At 41.1% G+C, this 23,951-nt stretch overlaps 1 protein-coding gene across 1 annotated transcript; it reads right to left on the bottom strand.

The window, feature by feature from the left end:
* Nucleotides 1–20,412: 20,412 nt before the first annotated feature.
* On the bottom strand, nucleotides 20,413–22,933 carry LOC308514798 (small ribosomal subunit protein uS15m-like; the record flags this gene model as incomplete). Its single annotated transcript, XM_081085104.1, is given in 3 exon segments — nucleotides 20,413–21,069; nucleotides 21,071–21,148; nucleotides 22,829–22,933. Coding segments are annotated over 3 exon segments (840 nt in total).
* Nucleotides 22,934–23,951: the final 1,018 nt, after the last annotated feature.

Here is a 23,951-nt window from a genome sequence, read left to right as displayed (position 1 = left end):
AAATTCATTGAATAATCACATGAACGTATTATGGCACATTATGTAAAAACAGGACTGCCAGATTTAGTTTAGAGACCGGGGGATTCTTCCTTAATTAGCAGGCATTTGAATGAGAACTGGAAAGAACAACTTAACCAAGTTAAAGAGAAGACTTGCTTTGCAGGCAGGAAGCATGCGTCTAAAATCCCATGGTAGGAAGAAGTATGTCACATTGAGCAACACTAAGAAAGGCAGAGTGGTTGGAGCAAAGAAGGTGAGGGAGGCTGTGTTCTCACTGTGTTGATCCTGTTTTGCCCACCCTCTGTTCTATCTGGCCCACTCCTACCCGACTCCCCTACGAGGCTGCTGTTTCTGAAAAGACAGGTACCAGGTTTATTGTTGGTGTAAGGTTTGCACTGATTACTTAGCAGTCGGACCTATGGTTCAGATTCAGACATGAATACTGCTGTTCATCCATGCGGGTGCCCTGTTCCCACCCAGACTGACTGTCTCAGTGTCTGCAGGCACCTTAATATACCCAGAATAGAGTTGTCAGCACAGGAATTCATCAGGGGGGCCTGTTTTGGAAAGATAATTCTGAACGAAAATCTGAGAGCCAAAATCTGATTATCCCCAATTCTGTGCTAAAGCAGATTATGCTTTAGCTGGCCTTTGATGTGTTCTCATAATCTAATAATAACTTAAAAATGAGACAAGCATCTATCTAGAACAGTGATGGCGAACCCTTTTGAGCTCGGCGTGTCAACATTTTGAAAAACCCTAACTTAACTCTCGTGCCGTGTCACATATAGAAATTTTTTGATATTTGAAAGCATAGTAAAACAAAGATTTATATTTTTGATATTTATTTTATATATTTAAATGCCATTTAACAAAAAAAAAAAATCAGCCAAAAAAATGAGTTTGCGTGTCACCTCTGACACGAGTGTCATAAGTTCGCCACCACTGGTCTAGAAGAACTTTGAAAGGGTCTTATTTAAAATGCTTTGCAGAGTGGCTGCACCAGTCTGCATTCCAACAGTACTTGAGGGTTCCCTTTCCCCCATGTCCTCCCCAGCACTTGTCATTTGTTGATTTCTTGATGATAGCCATTCTGACAGATATGAGGTGATAGCTCATTGTGGTTTTTCATTTGTGTCTTTCTGATTATTAGTGATGTTGAACATTTTTTCATAGTCTATTAGCCATCTATATGCCCTTGTTGGAGAAGTATCTAATCAGGTCTTTTGCCCATTTTTTAAATTGCGTTGTCAATATGAAATTTCCTCAAAAATCTAAAAATAGAACTGCCTTTTGACCAGCAATCCTACTTCTAAGAATATATCTGAAGAAACTTGAAACACTAATTTGAAAGAATATACACACCCCTATGTTCATGGGGAATATACACGCCCCTATATAATAGCCAAGATGGGAAACAGCCCAAGTGTCCATCATTCGATGAGTGGATAAAAAAGCTGTGATACATTTACACAAATGGAACACTACTTAGTCATAAAAACATAAATAAAATTTTACCTTTGGGCACAGCACAGATAGACTTGGAGAGCATTATACTAAGTGAAATAAGCCAGTCAGAGAAACACAAATGCCATTTGATCTCTCTTATAAGTGAAATATAATCCTATATAATAAAACCCTAATATGCAAATTGACCGAAGGGTGGAACCACGGGTCACTATGACACACACTGACCACCAGGGGACAGATGCTCAATGCAGGAGCTGCCCCCTGGTGGTCAGTACGCTCCCACAGCGGGAGCAGCACTGAGCCAGAAGCCGGGCTCACAGCTGGTAAGCTCAGTGGCTGTGGCGGGAGGGGGTGGGGGGCGAGCCTAAGCCTGCAGGCAGACATCCCCCAAGGGGTTCCGGACTGTGAGAGGGCACAAGCCAGGCTGAGGGAGCCCCCCCCCCAACCCAACAGTGCACAAATGTTGTGCACTGGGCCTCTAGTGAACAAAATAAACTGATGAACAAAATAAAAGCAGAAGCATGGATATATAGAATAGACTGAGGGTTGCAGGACTGGATGAAGGAAATTAAAGAGATTAAGCAAAAAAATACTATATATATATATATATATATATATATATATATATATATATATATATATGTATATGTATATGTATATATACACACACACACTCAACAGTGTGGTGATAGCCAGAGGGAAAGGGGGAACGGGAGGGGAAAGGGGGGGGCAAAGGGGAAATGGAAAGTGACTTTGCCTGGGGCAATGGGTGCATGATGCAGTGTGCAGATGGTGTTTTAGTGAGTTGCAAACCTGTATGGTTTTATAAATCAGTGTCACCCCAATAAATTCAATAAAAGTGGTTTGCAATGGCAAATTAGTGGAGTGGGGATTTAAAGTGTTTTTTGCCATTTCACTGTGAGGTTTAGAAGACACATCCCTTTACATTTTGGCAGAAACCTACATGTCATAATCCTGGTAAGTGTGTAATTATAGAATATAGATCTGGTAGAGTGTGCCCCACATGGGAGGTAGAATAATAGGCCCTTTACATAATAAACTCAGCATAATAGAGTTTAGATAAAAAAGATAAACTCTAGATTACTAACCCCTTACAGGCCTAGATTATATCTCATTAGCACAATAAATGTCACAATTTAGGAAAAAGTAAATTCCCTAAATAGAAGGAATGACTAGATATCCCTGAGTGTTCCCAAAACCCTAACAATTTAATCTGGAGTCCATAAATGATGGACTTTAGATGATAATGATGTGGCAATGTTGTTTCACCAATTGTAACAAATATACCAACCACTCTGGTAGGAGATGTGGAGAATGGGAGAGGTTAGGCAGATGTACCTTTCACTCAATTTTTCTGTGAACCTAAAACTGCACTAAAAAATAAAGTATAAGCAGGCAGCTGTGGGAGGAGGTATGGAGGGTGGTGGAGGGATTGAGCAAAAAAGGGGGAAAAAATAGAAAGAACTCATGGAAACAGACAACAGTGTGGTGATTGCAGGGTGGGGGGAGGAAGGGGAGGTGAAGGTGGAAGAGGGATATGGGGGATCAATTGTGATGAAAAAATAATTTTAAAAATATATTCTATTAGTAATGCTTCTAAAAATCAGTTTGGTGAAATAATCTTGTTATGGAAACCATGTCTATTGTCAGTTTAGGTTTAGAATATCAGCATAGGGCAGTTCATCTACCTCTAGCTCAAAGTATCTCCTAAATAGGTGTCTTTTAGACAGTGCTTCCTGTGTCCTAAGCATCCTACAAGGTGCCTCTATATGCATTTTCACTGATTTTTCACAAGAACAACATGACACAGGTCCTACTTTTATTCTCATGTTATCAAAGGTGAAAAAATGAGGTTCAGCGAAGTTAATTCAATTCGCCATAGCCACACAGATAGCTCCTGTTGGGGGGATAAAAATGATTTCTGCATACATCTGGGTGGTTAACTCTCAGACTCGGCTTTTTGATAAATGAAAAGGTTTTCCTATCCAAACATGCTTTGTGCTCAAACAGAATGTGAATATAGCTTCTGAAACTGAATTTGAAGATAACCAGAAATTTTTAATGTGGGATAGGATCATTAGATGATGAAGTAAGCTTACATTGGGTGAGGAAAGATGCACATCAATGTATTTCTCAATTTTCTTGCTGCTGCTGAAGATCTACACACACACACACACACACACACACACACACACACACATACACACACACCTCTTCATTCGCAAGTGGGTGGAAGTAGAAAAGTCTAAGCCCAGGAAGACAGGTGAACAAAGGTACAGAGGTATGAGCGTACATGTTCAGGGCAAAGCAAATTGTTGTTCAAGAGAAATCTTCAACTACCATCTTGAAAGCTTCCAATTCTGAGTTTTTATATGATTAAAATTAGTCCCAGGTAGCTATGAAAACCCCCTCACAATTTTCTGACTTTTGTGTGACTTGTGTGCTGCATAAGGAGGAAAGGAAGGTTTTGCCAGTATCCTCTAGAAGTTTGCAATAGAAGAAAGGAAAGAGATATCAAATCAGGTCAATCTGAAGCCAGAAAAACAAATGTTTGAATGTCTATGTCAGTTTATGAACTAACAAAATGTGGCATTTACAGAAAAAAAAAAAAAAAAAAAAAAACTTGAGAGAAAAATAAGCCCATAACAATCCAAATTATCTTTCCCACTTCATAGGGCATCTGGGCCAAGTTCCATATTTGATCCAAATAAGGCTAATTTTGTAATTTCTGCCCTTGGGAGAACAGCTAAGAAGTAGGTGGGGGAAGGGGGAGGGGGGCGAGCAGGGGCCAGGGGGAAGAAAACAAGCAAATAAATTCTTCTTCATCTTCTTTTCAACAGCCAGGAGTGAAAATTATTTCATCTCATCTGGGAGCTGTAGTCAGTTTTTTCAAAATCAATATTAAAGACACCATTGTCTTAGGTTTACCTTCCAGGTGTCTACTTTCTCAAGGTAACAAAAAGGTTCACAAGGATTCTTATCTCAAACTGATTAACAGATGCAAACAGAGCCAGGCCTATCTGGGCTACCACAAGGCCAGCTTGACTAATTGCCCTGCTAGATCACTCCCCTGCTGCCTGGTGTTGTTATTGCGCCCAGCATAGCTGAGATAGCACATGTTTAACCCCTGACCTTCCAGCTGCCTGGACCACGTTGCTCTGAAGCGAACCGTTCTCCATCATCACTTCCTCCCCATGGCAGCTCGGGAAGGAGATCTGTTTCTAAGCAAATAGCAAAGGCTCTGACCCCGTCATGAGTCACCAGTCTGTCTACCCACTTCCAAGATTCCCCCTTTATATATTTATTCAGCTTGTCAGAGTTCCTGACAAAGAGGATAATGATATTGGAGGTAAATAGGATTCATGCTAACTCTGGGAACAATCATTTCATAAATCGGAGACATCTGAAATGGCTCCTCGAGGCTTCGGATGAACCAGTGCCTTGTGTTCTACCCACTTTAAAAGTTACTTTTTCTCTTTAATTATTTGTTAAATTTTATTTTTCAATTACAGTTGACATTCAAGAGTGTTTTATTTTAGTTTAAGGTGTATAGCGTAGGGGTTAGACAATTGTATAATTTACAGTGTGATCCCCCTGAGAATGTCAGTACCCACTGTCACCATCCAAGGTAACTTTTGCCTTAACGAAAATACTAAAAGAGCAAAAGCCACAGAAGGAACAAAAGAAAAGTATTCCAGGGCCATTCTTTATAACATAGGAAAATACCTGGTTATTATGTGCCTCAGGGCACTGATTTAAGTTACTGGAGAACAGGCTAAACACTATTACTAACAGCAGAAGTGAGAGGAAAGGGATTTAATTCAAGATGGGTCCTCTTTCTTCAATTGCATGCGCTGCGCATCTTACTCAGAGGACTTACACTGATCAAGTTTGAACAGATACTGCCAACACATGGTAGCTCAGCTGCTGACGGTACTGGCTGAGAATTTCTGTGCAAAAATTCCACACTGCGCAACGTTATGGGAACATTAAATGGGAATAACACAATGGTAAATGGTGGTTTTTATGACTGTTTGTGTTAATTAACGAAATTGTGTTGTTTTTACAAACAGCCTGGAAATATAGAAAGAAAAGAAAAACAATCATTATAAAGTATATTTGCATATCTGTTCATTTTCTTTCAATACCTCAAACTCGAAAAGTCATAAAATATAATAGGCTATAGCACTGGGGAAAAGATCTATTTTGGCACACATTGCATTTCAGTTTTCACTAAACCATTTAACATTAAGCCAAAGCATTATGGCTTAATTATAAAACCGCTTTTATCTTTACAACACTCTGTTTAGTCAGATCCTTATACCTTTAATACCTTTCAAACCCCCACCCCACACATATTGGTTTGGTGAAATTAATTCCTGAATACTAATGTTAGCAAACATTGTTGTCCTTTCCTCATAATAAATTCCTGGTATTGTCCTCTGCCCATTAAGAAAGCAAGATTGTGCCCTAACTGGTTTGGCTCAGTGGATAGAGCCTCAGCCTGTGGACTGAAGGGCCCCAGGTTCAATTCTGATCAAGGGCATGTACCTTGGTTGTGGGCACATGCCCAGTAGGGGGTGTACAGGAGGCAGCTGATCAATGTTTCTCTCTCATCGATGTTTCTGACTCTCTATCCCTCCCCCTTCCTCTCTGTAAAAAATCAATAAAATATATTTTTAAAAAAAAGAGGCAGAAAAAGATAAATCACCCAAGTTATGTGTGTCTTTGGGTTTGCTTTGAAGGAGAGAACATGATACTGAAGGGGCCTCATTGATGATCTGGGTTGAGCCTCAATTAGCTAAAGAAGCTTCTAGCTCAGCCATGGGCAAACTACGGCCCATGGGCCAGATCCAGCCCGTTCGGCTGTTCTATCCGGCCCGCAGAGCCAAAAGAGCGGAGGGTTCTCTTGCTCTCCCCTCCGCTCCTTCACCAGCAGCAGTGTTAACATGGCAACGTTGGCCGCAGCTCCTTCTTCTGAGTCCAGTTTAAGAACCCATTGTGGCCCTCGAGTCAAAAAGTTTGCCCACCCCTGTTCTAGCTTATTTTTCTGAATCTCTGTTTTCTCTTAAATGGGGTTAACGAAGCCTTTCTAACCTATTTCTTCTGCAGTTTAAGGATGTAAGGTGCCCGGCACAGCACTGGAACGGAAGGATAGCCAATAACTGACCCATAGCCCCTTCCTGTCCTTCCTTATAAAACTGACCAGAGATTCCACTTCACTCCAATTTACCTTCATGCTCCTTTAAGAAAAATTTAAGTGAACTTAACAAGTTTTGGAAAGTTTGATTCATAAGGGGATAGCTTATCTTCTGAAAAGAAAGAAAACTAATGTTAAACATTAACAACTATTGTTCCATTGAAAGATATAAAGAAACTTAAGCAAATTTCTAGAAGCAATAACAAAAATGGAATCCCTTTTGTTTATTAGAAAGTTTGGGGAAAACGCCATCCACAGGATTGTGTGGGGATGAAGCTCAGAGGCCAAGGATGTCATGGGACAGGAACAGCTCAAGCTCTGACGAGGGTTAGAGCTTGGGTTTTTGGGTTTCTCCAGTCAGCAGCCAGCCTACCAGGGGCAATTTATGGAAATTTAAGACTTGGTTCCCTCATCTGGAAAATGGGATAAGAATATTTGTGTCATAATTTATTTGCTAGGAATAAATGAGATGATGCCAATAAAGTATTAGCCTTGCAGAGAAGACAGGCATAAGAATGCTATTTTGATATATGTGATATCAATATTAATTAAGAATGTGAAATGATGCAGAAACAATTGAGAATACTACCTTGGCTCTTTTTAGAGTGTTAGGATTCTCACTCTCACACATTTCACTCTCTTCATAGTCATCTTTTAAATACTAATTCATGATGATAAAAATGTCTTTGCCAACTTCTCCCTTTGAGTTTCTTATCTAATTCTCCAACTAGTGGCACCCATTCAAGTTAATGTCACTATAGCATCCCATGTCAGGATGAGATCCAGAATACTGGATTAACAAGAAAACACTCCTTTCATGTTTTTATGATTTATGTGCGCAAAGCCTAAATTTAATCACATCTCTGAACATTTGGATCCAATAATGCAGAGCATTGGGAAAATAATTTACCAGTTTTTTAATGAATCCAAATAAAGTTTGACAAATATGGGAAAAACTAGACCAAGAACTTTTATAACTTGATGTGTGTGTCTGTCTATCTATTATCTATCTATCTATCTATATATCTATCTATCTATCTATCTATCTATCTATCATCTATCTATCTATCTATCTATCTATCTATCTATCTATGTATCTATCTGATCTGGTGTAGCATTTTAAAATAATAGGGTAATAGTAAAAAGTTTGTTGTTTGTAGTATCTGGTTTTCCTTACAATAAAAGAAAATAACTTGGCTTTGTGAAACATTTCACTAAATGATACCTACTACCTTGCCAATGTAGTTAGTACCAAAATATATTGTGGAAAAATGACTGTGTAATGCACTAACAACCAATAGATACCACATTGCCCAAGGACAACTGTAGTATTGGTTTCAAGGATTTAACATCCAGTAATACTATTTTTAAACCACTGCTCTCTACTAAATAAATGTAAGTAATTGCATTTTCTTCTGTATATATATAAAAAAAATGGGTGTCATATAAATGCTCCAAATCTGAAAGCAGAAAAGTAAGAAAGAAATAATAATTTATATCCCACAATGAAGTGTTTCACAATTTTTGTTTAACAAAAACATATTTCACCCTGCTTACACCTTGATCTATAGGACCCCACTGATTACAACACTATAAATTGTGTGAAGAGCTCTACAGAAAATCATAAAAGGGCAGTCAGGGGGCCTTATATCATGCAGTCACTTGGTCCCTAAGACTCAACCAGGACTTTGATATTTAGTTTAAACACAACCATATATTTTTATTAATAACAAATAGAGCCACTTGTTTCAATTTCATAAGCCCAGTGCACCAAACCTGGTGAGATTTCTATTACCCATGACCTGAATATTAATCCTTTGATTAAGAAAAAAAAGATCTCCATTTTTCAAATGTTGACTTAATGCTGCAACAGTGAGAAAGAACTTTCCCAGCAATTCTGGCACATCGAACTGGGAAATAAGAGTGGCCATTCTTTGTTCATGGGAAGAGCTATTAAAAATGCTTTGCTACAGGAAATACTTTTTTACTCCCCAGATATCAGAGGATATCTTCAGGAAACTCAGCAGATTAATTACATGAGCCAGGGCTCAACTTTATTTAGAAGTAAAACATAAGCTTTAACACTCATGCAAAAATATGAAATCCTTCTTTCAGTATTTCATGATGCTGATATGCCTTTTTTTGAGTATTTTCCTGTGGGTGCAGAAACTGATAGCAAAAAATTTTTCCTTTAAAAAGGAATCTTTATTTTTATTGTAGTGAGCCAAAGGAGAGATAAGAGGAGAATGTTGGTTAAATTTGCCTGGATTTTTACCAGGAAACAAGATTAAAACAGCAATATATTTTCTAAATTCACAAAGCAATCGAAGGAAGGCAGAGGAGGGTGGGTGGGAAGAGATCAACCACAGAATGTGTGTGCCTATATGCATAACCCATAGACACACATAGACAATAGAGTGACGAAGGCAGGGGTAGGGGGATACAGAGGTGATCTAGGAGAGGTCAACAAGGGGAAAAGGGAACATATGAAATACTTGCAACAAAAATATTTTTAAAAATAAGTAAATAAATAATGAATAAATACATTCACAAAGTGATAGACCTCAGCATAGAAGTTTTTAAAATTTCAATTTGTGTTGACTCGATGGCTTTGTACGAGTTGTTTTCCAACAGGTCTCAGAATCAGAAAGCCTTGTTCACAGAACAGGTGCCTCTTCATTCTTTCTTGGGTAGAGAATATTCTGCTTTTTGGTAGAATTTCCACTAAAGCCCAGAAGGCTGCCTGCCTCTTCTAAAAGATCTTCTATGACACACATTTCCTTACACTTCCCATGGAAAGGCTACAATTTACATGCATTTTGCCAGTATTCAAGAACATTCTCTTTGGCTATGACTTAGAATAGTCACAAAACAAAAGTACATATTTCACAATTACTGCTCTAAGCCCAAGGCTAAACATTAGAGAGAGTGTGATGGGGTCAAGGGGAAGGCAATGGAAATGGAAGACCTTAATTCTGCTTTTAAGAAACATATTTTCTAACTGAGAAACTAGAAGTGATGAAAAGTAAATAAAAACCCATTTCTGAAGCCACATTCCAAGTGCAGATTGAGGCTTTGGTGCAAACAAGGAGGATGCAAACTAGAGAGAGAGTTGAGTTTACAAGATAGGGAAGCCTGTGGGAAGAAGTTAGGCAGAGACAAGTCTAAAAGAAAGAGTGGAAAATGAGTTGAAGAGCTAGAAAGGGCTGGAGGGGAGGCAGAGCTACCTGGGCAGTGGGTGGAGATGCTGAGAGCACTGAGACCAGGGCTTTCTCTGTCTACCCTGCCTCTCTATATTTTCCCTCCCCTATCCCTGTTCCTAGTAGCATTCAGAAACTACCTGGAGAAAATGGTGTAAATGTGTATTTGTGTGACACAGGTAAATTCTTCAGGCCCTTACCTTGAATACAAAAGTCAAAAACACATATTTCAAAATTGCTTTTGGTCTTCCTCCTAGGTGAAGAAGACTCCCAAGATATTTATTGGTCTGAGCCTTGGATTCCTCATCTGTAAAATGGAAATACTGATAATAGAATTGTGAGGATTCATATATTTAATGCACACAAAGAATTGAGTGGAGTGCCTGGCACCTAAAAAGCACTCAATACATGCCTATTAGTATTATAATTAGGGAGTTTATGCCCAAGAATAGAGATGCCTTGAGCAGCCTAATAATGACTTTAGAGCCAAAGTCGGTTTGGCTCAGTGGATAGAGCGTCGGCTTGCGGACTGAAAGGTCCCAGGTTCGATTCCGGTCGAGGGCATGTACCTGGGTTGCGGGCACATCCCCAGTGGGGGATGTGCAGGAGGCAGCTGATCGATGTTTCTCTCTCATCGATGTTTCTGACTCTCTATCTCTCTCCCTTCCTTTCTGTAAAAAATCAATAAAATATATTTAAAAAAAATAATAATGACTTTAGAATGTTGACTTCAACATTCTGCACCATGAATGAAGCGAATGCAAAGGAGGGATAAAGCTCTTACTAACAAAAAGAGGGTGCATTAATTTAGCAAAGTTTGTGTAATTTTGCGTGTGATATCTGGGGAATGAAATTCCATATTTTGTTCCCTAACCACCTTCTCCTTGAGTTATAATGACAATGCTAAAGTTATAACAGGTCCTATGTTGGGTCCGTGATGGGTGACTCTTTTCTCTGACAATTTGAGCACCTATGAGAGAGTGGGAGAGCTTGAAATCTCACTCAAAAGCTCTTTCAAAGAATGAACAGATACAGGGAATAACCATGAAATAGTTAACCAACTGAGGGAGTTTGCTTTCTAATGAAGGGCAAATATGATACAAAAATGATAACCCTGGTGCATGAGAACATACTTACCACTCCTTAGTTTAGCCTTTGTTTTATCTATACTAATAAAAGGGTAATATGCTAATTAGACCAGACATCTTCTGGATGCCCTTCCAGACAAAGCCACGATGGCGGGGGCCAAGGCAGAGGCAGTTAGGGGCGACTAGGCCAGCAGGGGAGGGCGGTTAGGGGAGATCAGGCTGGCAGGGGAACAGTTAGGGGCATCAAGCCAGCAGGCAGAGGTGGTTAGGGAAGATCAGGCAGGCAGGCTGGTGAGCGGTTAAGTGCCAGTGGTCCCAGATTATGAGAGGGATGTCCGACTGCCAGTTTAGGCCCAATCCCTGTGGGCCTGATCTCCCCTAACTGCTCTCCCCTGCAGGATCAAGCCTAAACCAGCAGTCAGACATCCCCCAAGGGATCCCGGATTGGAGAGGGTGCAGGCCTGGCTGAGGGACGCCCCCCCACCCCCACAAACACACACACACGATTTCGTGCACCAGGCCTCTAGTTTTAAATACACATCTTAAAATTTTACATTGTTTGATACATTTTGAAGAAAATTCACCTAATATTTTGAGATCCAATGGCAGTGTTTTAAATGCACTAGACACGAGAATAATAAAAACATGTTTCTAAGTGTTTCAGTCTCCTAGGGTCTGGGACTGTGTATCTATTGCTCAAACCTTTACTACCTTGTCTCCCACAAGTAGAGCAACTTGAAAGGTAGCATTTCAAATAAAATGCCCTCCATATGTTTACCTCCATGGGTAATTTGTAACCGATCTGGAAGAGCTATTTTCTGCCAAATGAAACATTGCAAAATATGATTTTTAAAAGAACAGATTCTAGTAAAAATACTAAAGACGTTCTATGAGTCGAAAGAAATTACCTGTAGCCCTTTGAGCTCCATAATTCCTGAAAGGACAGGTACTTTGTTCCTAAAACAGCTGGCTGGCGTAGAGAAAATGGCAACCCACTGAGAAAGCCAAGAAGGAGGAACTTTTCAAAGCACTCAGCTAAAGGTCTAGCTGCAAGATCGCCTTGTAGCCTGGCCAGGTTGTTGAGACAGCACATTTACATTATCCTAAAGGAAAAAAAAAAACACACACAACACATTTGGACCAAGAGGGGTTCCTGCTCCCCATTATCTAAAGCTGCTTTTAAGTAGAAAGAGTAAGAATGTATCAGGTGGTTTTGTTTTCTTCATTTTTTTTTTAAAGCCAAGCATGTTTATTTTTCAAAAACCCATGGACATGAGAGGAAAGAGAACTCAGGGAAGCAAGGTTAGGCTCTGACAGTAGCTTGAACTACGAAGGAGAATTTTTAATGACACCTTTAGAGTCAAATCTGTGTTTTACTAGCTAATGAAAGTAATCACAAATGCCATTGAGTAGTTTCACTTGAGTCAGCAGAGAGGAAAATGGCCATTCTCTAAATCCTGCTGCTGTTTCAATTTGGAGGGCAGGAAGTCAGTAATGTTACGAATGGACAAAAGAGAGAGTAGCGTTTCCTCAGCACGGGTCCACAGTCTGCTTGTGATCCATGGCTAAATTTTAAGCTATCCGTGGCAAAATGAGGAAAATAAAAACCGTGTTTAGAAAGCCAACTGCACATAACTTAAGAAGCCATCATGTATTTGCTACTGTTTTTGATATAAAAATGTCTCATCTTTAGGAAATTTTGGTGAAGGTAAATGATAGTTGTTTCCTCTCCTAATGTTCTTAATCATACACTTTGCATTTTGATCTCTAAGTCTATCTTTTATCTTATTTAAACATTTCAAATGCCAGGAACCTTCCAGTATATAATCGAGGCATTTGACCTATCATCATTTATTTTCCCAAGAAACGTGTTTTCTTTTACCTGTATTTGGGATGAAATCGCAGCAACTGTATTTAGATAGTATTGTCCGCCCAGCGTGTGTTTTGGGAGGCAGAAATCATTATTTGTGCACATACAAGCCTAGACTCATGCTGGGACATTTTGACCTTCTGTTGCTTTGAACATTTGCGAAGCTTCCTATGGCCACTGAACCCAGGGATGATTTTCTTCTGAGCTCGCCATTCCTCCAAGGATGATTTGGCAGGTGCTCCTTCCTGAAGAGGTTCTCAGAACTGTTATTTTTCCAGCTTAAAAAAAAAAAATAGCACAGGCAGAGCCTCCCTTTAACAAAGGACTAAAAAGCGCCTCCAGGGAACTCATGCTCAGTCAATAGATGCATCATCAGCCTGACACCCAGAAGTGTGGGGAGAGCTGGTAAAAGGGTTGTAGATTGGAAATAAAATGTCACGGGCTGACAGGTTTAAAATCTGATTGTCTGGTATCCCTGTCATAATTCATAATCATGTGAAAATGACCAAAGCCTGGGGGGAAAAAATGACGTCTAGTTATTGTGAGTATAAGCAAATGCAGGGGGTGGAATGCTAGAAGCTGACAGATTCAAAGCAGCAGAGTCCTTTTCAGTGGGCCAAGTAGTACAATGAGAAAACGTTACCAGTACTTATCCTGGGTGTGTGGCTTCTTGCCCCTTCCTGCTAGCCTGTAGACTTTTCCGTCAGGATTGTGGGTGGATAAGACAGCACAGATGAGATAGATGAAATTTAGAACTTGATGGTTTCAAGTCCCATGAAGGGCCCGGAGGAGAGTCTGACAATTGGGTTAGCGCCACGCAGCATCTGGTAGGAGTTAGGGTACTGTCGCCCATTTATCACTCTTCCCATCTCCAGTGATGGAGAACACCCTGGGTTCAGGGTCTCAGCGGCCTTGGAACTGCATAAATCTTTTGGCACCCACAGATAAGTGAGGATGTTTCCCTAGCTGTCTTACAATTGTGGACAGTTCCCAGAGACATAAAGGTAATATAAATAATGTGCCTTATGGCCAGCATAGTAGGAATTTTGCATCAAAGGGCATATGTAAGTCTCTCTGCTACTCATCTAAAACACTATATTGAACATACATCAGCTCCTGTGGTCTGAGAAATGGCAGGGCCTCCACTCACTTTTATCCCATGCATTATGTTTTGATTTTCCTCCTGCTCAAGTGGAAACCAATGGTTTTGAGTTATTGTATAATGGTCCCTAATATGATCCTGTAAAAGAAAATCATCCATATTCTAGGGATAAGCCTATTTGTGAATTTAATCGTTTGGCTGATGTTTAATACTGTTCATTCAAGGGTTTGACCTGGAAATGAGGGTGTAGGGGGATTTCTTACCTGTCCGACACAAAGAGTTTCTAGTTGGTATTGACTTTGACTTTGGCAGTTGTGAAATTTGGGGAGGGAATTCTAGATTTTTTCTTCACTCATCAGGGATGCCACACCTCTGTACCTATGCTGCTGTTTTAACCAAAGGTTTGAGCACAGAATCATGGGAAGGCATTAGACTACGATGAAATATTCTGATTTATCAGTCCAGTTCCAGACTTTCTGATTTGTGCAATGACCAGAGGTTGTTTAATATCTCTAGACCTACGATTCTCACAATAGGGCACTGCAGTAAATACCCTCAAGTACCTTGCAGCACTGAATTTCTATAATGCCATAAAATCTCAGGCCTTTGATGATTATTCAACTTTTCTCCCTTGAAAGAGGGACAAGATGGTCACTAAAGACACTTGCATGTATGACATTCCATCCCTTCTGACACCTAATTCAACTAACTTATAATGAGCCTTATATATGCAATTTACTTTCACTTATCATATATAATAAAAGCCTAACATGGTAAGTGTCTGGTCATCTGGTCAGTTGTTCAACCAATCAAAGCATAATATGCTAATGATATGCTAAGGCTGCTCAACCGCTCGCTATGATGTGCACTGACCACCAAGGGGAAGACGCTCTGACTGGTAGGTGAGCTTGCTGCTGGGGTCCGGCTGATCAGGACTGAGTGAGAGGGGCCAGACATGCCCTCGAGCCCTCCCGTGTTCCCTCCCTGGCTGGCCAACCTCCCACATCCCTCCCTGGCCCCGATCATGCATGGGTGGGGCCCTTGGCCTGGCCTGTGCCCTTTCACAATCTGGGACCCCTCAGGGGATGTCGGAGAGCTGGTTTCAGCCCAATCCCGCAGGCCAGGTCGAGGGTCCCCATTGGTGCACAAATTTGTGCACCAGGCCTCTAGTCTCCCTATAAGATATTATTCCAATTTCACAGATTGAAAAAAGCACTCACACTGACATTAGTTAAGGGAGTTGCACAAAGCCATATATTTACCCAGTGGCTGATTTGGGATTTCAATTCAGCTGGGAATAATTTCAAACCCACAATGCAGTCTACCACAGTAAAATTACCTTAACTCTCATGGAAGTGGTCAAGAATTTACCTTTAGGCCTCTTTTTCCTTAAAAACTTCTGGGAGTGCCTGTGGCCTGCATCACTCAGATTAGTAGCCCAGTCCTCTTAACCCTTAAAGTTCTGTGCTCAAACCAAGTCTCCAATCTGCATTTTCCTAGATGGTAACAGTGGGATTCTAAATTACCTGGGAAGCTGGGACACCATGCAGTTAAAGATAACGATACCCTGCAATGGTTGCCATTCCTAAAAACTGAGTTATTCTTGAATTTCTGGTGATGTTAGTATAAACCTACATAGTATTGATTTTCCCCCCAAAACATTCCAAGTTACAGATCCTACTAAAACCCAAATGACTACCTTCTCCCTCCCTGAAGTTTACCTTCTCCTGGGGTACATGGGGGAAACAGAGGTTTTATCTTATGAATTATTACTTCTTTATCCTGCCTGTCTTGGTTTGGCTGAAGACCATCACTAACTTGGTAGAAAGCAGCTTTCTGCAGAGGTGCTAGTGGACAGGAAAATGTGAGGCCACTCCCACAACACCTGACATGCGCGTATTGCCAATGTATCCAATTTCAGTGACTGACAATAAAAATAAGCAACATGAAAACTCTATGTGAAACGTAATTTTCCCAACAGTTCAATTCAACTATGACCCCATAAATGACATTTTTCCTGCCCAATTTTGAAACAACTGAGAGATAAACAATGAAGTGTGACAGATGGAGATCAAAATAGCTGCTTAGTGCTGATAAAAACTGGACTGCAGAATGTGGCTTAGATTTGTGATCACAATGGACTTCCTAGCACTGAACTTCAGCATGAGCCTTATGGCCCGCAACCCAGGCAGGACTGAACAGCACAGGCTTGCCCACATTGTCAGACATGGAGCATGAGGACCAGGCCAGAATGCATCATCTCCGTGAGTGGGCTAGTTCTCAAGGGGAGGGAGGGAGGGGGCTACCAAGTGCTTATGGATTTCCTTACTTAAACTAACATTCTGATGACTCCTGCCCTTTTCTGGGGGAGGAGTGAGTGGGGCAAGAGGCCAGAAATATTGAGAGAAAACCTTTCCTCATTAGAAACCAGAGAAGTGAGAAAGAAATGAACCTCAGAGATAGATGTAGGCATCCTAGGAATTAAGCATCTCACAGGAAGTTCCCTCATATAGATGCCCTCATGTCAATGCCCCCAATTTCTAACATCGCTTAGGTATTTATAGCTTTCATATCACTCTAGGAAAATGCTACCTTCTTCTAGCCTTCTTCCAGCCTCTACTGTAAAATTGACTGCTCACTATTGGGAAAATCCTAGCCTCTGGACAATGGGTGCCTTGCACCAACATCTATCCCCTTCTCTTACTGAGTATATTTTCCCATGTGAGTTCCTCAGACTATAATAACATCTTCAAAGGATTCCTTTAAGGTAGTCAGTGGCGGTATTCGGCAATCCATGTTCCACAGCATAATCCAGAGGAGTGGGTAATTGTATAATGGTCCCTAATATCTTGCCCCCCATTCCAACCCTCCCAAGTAGACCAGAGTGGATAGTCTCCCACTTCCCCATTCCATCTGTGCCCTTAGTGGTCTATAGATACACATTTCCATTCTCTTATGTTGCTAGCTGCCTGGCAGTAAATATTGACTCTCTCACAGCCATATCCAAGGACAGATTCTTCCAGTTAAAATGTCATAGGTATAGTTTACCATTAACAGACATAATGACCAGGCAAGTTAGAGTAATAATCTTTCCAAGTTACTACTGAGATATACTGACTCGAGAGTGTTCTTTCCACACCGCATTTTCTTTTTCTCCTTTGAGAATCAAACCACAGGTTTCTGGACTTTTGTATGGAATATCCAGTTAGAACTTGCCAACAATTTAATTTAGTTCTCTTAAAGGTTCATATGAAGTCTGCTTTGATGACATTTATCTGACAACCCTAGCTTAGGACTGAAGGATCTCATATAGCACTTGTCCATATTAACCATTTCAGCATTATGTGGTTTTTTCTGGCTTAAATGAATTTATTTTCAAAAAGCAGATGGTAAGCTGTTGAAGACACTGACTTCATCTTGTACATCTTCCAAATCTCCCACATTATGTATTCACTGAATGCGAATTGATTGGCTGAAGAATCTTCCCTTGTCTGATACTGTTTATGCACAATATTGCCTCATTATTCAGACTTCTTTATCAGTGCCATGCTTTGATACAACTTAATAGTTAGGGGATGAAGAGGAGAGAGAGTATTAAGAATGAGAGGCCAGATAATTTAAACAATTTGGCCCCAAAACATCCTGCTAGTTAGCTGCATTTGTGGGGCCAAAATGTATAGTTCCCTTGACACTTAGTCCAATAAGGTTTCCATGTCACCATGCTAAATTTTCCAGGGCTATTTTGACATTTTCCCTAACCTGGGACATCATCCCTACAGTAAAAATACATATTTTGTATCAGAAAGCCCAGCGAGTGAGACAGTAGATTTTAGGTGGAACATAGAAATCTACATTTTTAGCATGATCCCGGGTAATGAGGAGGTACTTTCAGAACCCCAATCTGAGAAACCTGTCTCTAACATCCATCTCTCCTACTATCTCCTATTTACTGTGCTAGTGATCTTCCCACCTAGGCCTAAACTCCAACATATACATGTTGTGTTGAGTAGGAATATTTGCAAATGGTCAAGGAACAATCATGTTTTCAAAACCAAAGTATTTTATTACAGTAAAAATGACTCTAACCTACCACTCCTGCAACTATAATCATACCTACAGGAGATCCTTGAAATTACAATCCCTTTCCTGCCACTCATTCACAGTAAATCCCAGAATGTATGTGGATATACTCCTACCTACTTTACAAGCTTTAACTTGGCAGTGATAGAATGCTCTAATATGAATGTATTTCTGACTTTTTTTTTATAAAAGCAATGATGGCAACATATTCTCCAAAAGTGACAAGAGTTCAAAGAAAAATATTGTCCATCAACTAACAGAATTCAATAACTTTGACCTAGGTCCTAGCCTCAGAGCTTTGAATGTCCAGTTTATTCATAAAGTCACCTTATATTACATGCTGTGTTCTGCCATGGATTATCAGCTTCTCAGGGCAGGGACAATGCCTTCTTGCTTGCTCTTATAATCTAGAGACCAGCACCAGGTCTAGAACATAGAAGATGATTCAATAAAAAATTAAGAACATAAGGACCCTGTAGAAAGCCACAGGAGATTTCAACTGCCCATAGTAGACATTACCATAGAAGTGTTTCTTTTTATATTATACTAGAAGCCCCGTGCACAAAAATTTGTGCACTGGCAGGGGAGGGGGGTCCCTCAGCCCAACCTGTGCCCTCTCACAGTCTGGGACCTCTCGGGAGATAACCACCTGCTGGCTTAGGCCCAGTGGCAGATGGCACGCCCAATCCTGCAGTGTCTGCCCTGTCTCCCACCAGTCGCAGATGGCAGGGCGGTGGCTGGGGATCTCGCTGCAGCCCGCCTTGCCCACCCCGCCCAAGGCACTGCAGGCCCAGATCCCGCGCTGGAGCGGGTGGCAGCTCAGATCAGGATCACCCTGCCGCCCACCCGCCCCTCCCCGCACACGGCAGTCCAGGATCTCACCCTGGGGCAGTGCAGCGGGATCTGCCTGCAGTATGCAAATTAAACTGCCATCTTTGTTGGCGGTTAATTTGCATAGCGTGCTGATTAGTCAATGGGAGGCATAGCGAAGGTATGGTCAATTACCATGCTTGCCTATTATTAGATTAGATTAGCAATCAACTTCTGTTAGTTAAAAAGTGGGAAAAGAAATGCCATTCTTGCCCAAATGAGAAGGCAATAGCTGAATTATGTCATGAAGTTTTTAAAGAACTGGACATTATCCATGAAATGCTTAGCATTGAACCTGACACACAATAGTTGCTCAATAAAAAGCTACTGCTATGATTATCACTACAATTATTATAAATACTAGAGGCCCGGTGCACAAAATTAGTGCGGGGGGGGGGGGGTCCCCTCAGCCCGGCCTGTGCCCTCCGGGGATGTCTGACTGCTGTGGAGGCGGGAGAGGCTCCCACCACCGCTGCTGCATTCACCAAAGCTGTCAGTGTGTGTCATAGTGACCAGTTGTTCCCCCGTCTGGTCGATTTGCATATTAGCCTTTTATTATATAGGATTGGCCTCAATTAAAAGGAAATGTTCAGGAACTGACTTGTAATTATGTGTAGTTCCTCAGCCAGAGAAGCTGACTAAGGATTAAAAGCCTCAGGAATCATGCCTCTGAAAATGATATGGATAAGATTCTCCAGTATGTAATTACAAGGTTTTCTCTGAGTTAACAAAGCCTATGAGCCTCTGATCATTTTAAAATATATTTGTCTTCCTATAAATCATACATACTGAGAACACTTTAAAGACATAATAAATAATCTTGTGGCATTTTATGAGAGAATATATGTTTTAGGGAAAAGGAAGGATATATATGTGTATATATATATATATATATATATATATATATATATACTCATTCTTGTGTGTGTGTCTATTGTTGGTATTGGGAAAGAAAATTTTATAAAATTGATATGATCTAGAGTTGTCTCAGTTTTTTTATGTCCCCAAATTCTTTAAAAGAAAACTGTATGGTTAGAGACATGCACCCTACCCATAAATTTCAATGGTCCAAATTTTAGACCAATATTACACTGCAATAAATTCCTGTTTACCACAACCCAGACCACTAGGATAGAAAAGTCCCACTAATGGAGTTTATGGGATTTTTGTAAATGCTGCCCTCAGTTTCATGTTAAAATGAGGGAAGTAGTAAGTAAATACAACATTAAACTTTTGGTCAGATGAAAACAGCTTGCAGGATGTGTCAGGGATCAGCGGGTTCTGCCCAAGTTTTCATAACCAGTGGTTGTTAACTTTTTCTTTCTTAGGGATTTCTCAGAGAACCTCATGAAAACCATGGTTTTCTCTGAGGAAAGATGTTGCTATACATGCACATAAAATCTGGCACATCACTCCAGGGTGTTCACAACTCCTGGAGAAACTGAGTTTGAGGAAAGGCTTACCCACTAATTTTTTTTATTTATTTATTTTTTTTTAAACTTCAACAAAATTTATTGGTTTTCCTTGACTGCCTCTGGTTCAGCTTTGGGAGAGCTTATTGGGTTCATCAGGCGTTGTTTCTGGGCTGCTGCTGCTGCTTTTAAGGCCCTTTTTTGCTTCTTTAGCTTTTGAGCCTCCTGGTAAACCCGAATGCACAGAGCCTTCTTGTTCACCCAGCGGCGGTGGGCTTTTCGGTAGTACATAGGGGGGAAGATGTACTCAATCCCCAAGTCCTTGCACGTCTTCTCAAAGACACTGTAGTTGGACTTACAGAGGTTTTTGAGCATCTTTTGCCTCTGGTCAATGCTCATCATCAGATAGCGCTTGAGAGCTTTGTCCTTTCGATGTTTCTGCATGTGTTCTTCATAATTGCGGATCTTGACAGTCAAGGCAACAATTCGAGCCTCCAGGGATCTGGTGTCCTCAGGGTTTGCCACAACCTTGTTCATCAATTGTTCTTTCTTGATTTTTAGCTTCTCCTTCTGATTCCCCATTTCCAAAGACAAGAGTCTTTTCACGACATCATCAACCTTCTCAATTCCAGGGACATCCTGGTAATCTTTGAGGAGCGTGGAAGGGGGCGGGTCATCTTCTTGGCTGGGACGGACTGGTCTCTGGATGGCATAGCCGCGGGCGGCCGGGAGGAGACCGTGGGGAGGGGAGGGGAGGACCCCGGGGGTCGGAAGGAAGCCGGGCGCACCCTCCCCCCGGCAGCCCGAGGACCGGGGCCTGGGTCCGGACCGCACTCTACCCACTAATTATTTAAAAGATTTCCAGCAGAGGTTGAGTGCCATTTCAGGAGGCAACCCCTCTTTGCCAAGTGCTGCAGGTTCCCATTCAATGACTCTGTTGGTAAAGAGCCAGCACAAGAGCCCAGATGGGAGCAGGTAGTACCAGCAATGAGACCTTACTCTCTTAGTTATAGAAATAGAGCTGGAATGCATGACTCTGGCCTTTTCTTAGGGTGATGTTCCATGCCCTCTTTTTCTCTCTAAAAATCCCAAGAACTATCTCTTTATTAAATTGTAATAAGCAGAATTGTCTTTATAACTACTCTTTTGTTATCAGCATGTCAATAATGTATCTACACTAATAAAAGGGAAACATGAAAATTGGTGTCACTCTGCTAGGCCCACCAGCCAATCAGGATGAGTACGCAAATTAACCCAACAAAGATGGTGGTTAATTTGCATATGCAGGCGTGGAGTGAAGACTGAAGACAACTGAAGACTGAAGATGACTGAAGACTGAAGAGGCTTGGTTTCTCCACTGAAGCTGGAGTGGAGAAGGCAAGCCTCGCTGCTATGGCCCAAGCGGAGAAGCCAAGCCTCGCTGCTGCGGCCAGACCAAAGACTTAGGTCCCGGGTGCCAGAGGAAAACCGGTGCCGTCAGCCAGGGGACAGAAGGCCTATTGCGTGAATCTTCATGCAATGAGCCTCTAGTATATATATAAAAGCCTAAGTGACCATCCCACCATCTGACTGTCTGACCGGTAGCTATAACATGCACTGACCACCAGGGGGCAGATGCTCAATGCAGGAGCTGCCAAGCTGCTGTGACTTGGCAGCTGTAGTTCGCAGGTGACACACCCAGAACCAGAGAGAAAAGAGCCCAATACTGGGGTGTGTCACCTGAGAACTGCCCTCTCTCAATCCAGGACCCCTTGGGGGATGTTGGAGAGCCAGTTTAGACTTGATCCCCACAGGCCAGGCCAAGGGACCTCACCAGTGCACGAATCCATGCGCCCGGGCCTCTAGTGTGATATATTAGTTACAAGCATTTACTCCTTGCCTGGGGTAGGTCTGGCACTATACTAGATTCTAAGACAGTCATACAAGGCAGCATAAAGGCCAGATCTTAGTCCTTGAAGAAGTTCAAAGCTATGTGAGAGTATTAAGTAAACTTTGAAACAGGGCATAACTTATAAGAATACAGCATGCACCAAACAAATCTCGAGACATTGGCATTATTATATATTATATTGGCATTATTATATAGGGCCTAAAGGAATAGTCAGTACATTTTAGATTGCCAAATGGGGTGTCATGCACAGGGACTTAATTGCAACCTGGGGCTCAGCCAGGTATTGCCCACTGGTTTGCAATAGGAGAGGACAAAATGGGAATATCTGAAGAAGGACTAGAGAGGGAAACCACTACAGAGAATGCCCATCTTCTCTCCCACCTTCTTGCTATAGTAGCTAACTTGGAAGTGAATGAGCCAGGCATGAACCTGGGTATTCCTAACAACCACACTATGAGGAAGAGTCTACCTGCATTTTACCACTATGATCATGAAGGCACACCTCATCCAAGATCCCAGGGCCAGGAAAGTGGAACAGGCAGGATACCACCCAGGCAGATCAGGCTCCATAGACTGTGCCTTTAACCACTGTGATATTCTGTTTAGAGGTCTATTAGAATTTACTTTGTGCCAGACACAGTGCTTGACTCTGGAAAAATAGAGCTCCAAGCTGATGTCCCTATTCTGGCAGATGGTGTTTCCAAGGATGGTCACAACAACATCTTCCATGTCACCTGTTCTGCAGCCATGTGACCTTGCCCATACTCCATCAATGGTTAGAGTCTATTCTTTTTCCCTGAAATTTGGGTGGGCTTTGGCACCACTTTGACTAACAGAAAAATAAACAGTGGACAAATTTGTGTGGGACAAATCTTTCCACTGTCTATTTTTGAACTGTGTGCAAACTAATAATGATTTAAAATAATGATTTAAAAAATTTAATGTCTGGAATAATACACAAGCACACATACACACAATAGTATTTCGTGAAATGTGAAAATTATATGAAATTCAAAATTCAATGTTCTTAAATAAAGTTTTATTGGAACAGTGCTATGTTCATTCATTTACATATTGCATAAGTTGGATTTCACCACAATAGCAGAGCTGAGTAGCTGCGACAGATACCTCAGTGTCTAAAATATTTACTATCCTGTCTTTTTCAGGAAATGTTTGTGACTCTTGCTCTAGATGAAAAATGAAAACTCATAATTCAAGTCAATTGTTCATAACTTCTAAAATGGTAGACCCTAGTGGCAAATGATTGCACTTCAGCTGGCAAGTTGAAATCTCTCTCATCTCACCCCTACATCCCTGTCTTCCTTTAGCAACTCACATTCTCAATGTTGGTTAAACTGTAATTTTTAGGACCTAGTCTTTGGTGTTCCTCTGCTTTGAGTTTTAGGTCCTGCCCTTGCCTTCCTGGAGTACTTTCCCCTCCCCCTTCCTCACTCACCTACTTAGAGAAATCCTGCTCATCACCTCTTTCAGGAGACTGGCTCTTAGCCTGTAAACTGGGCTTCGTGCCAAGCCAATGTGCTCTCATATGCATTGTGCCTGCCTCCTTACCCAGGACACATAAGGAAATTGATTATTCATTGGTCTGTGTTTTCTATACAGAAATGGTTGTCTAATCTTTTGCTCTTGAACACCATTAAATAATTTGCAAAACCATATAAATCTCACACAATTTTAAGATGGCATCTGTAAATTTTATCATGATTTTATATAGTTGCTAAGTGTGTAA

Source organism: Myotis nattereri (assembly GCF_964212035.1).
Source record: "Myotis nattereri genome assembly, chromosome: 1".
NCBI lineage: Eukaryota > Metazoa > Chordata > Mammalia > Chiroptera > Vespertilionidae > Myotis > Myotis nattereri.
Note: the sequence above shows the minus strand (reverse complement) of the source record. Positions and strands in the feature narration are given on the sequence as shown.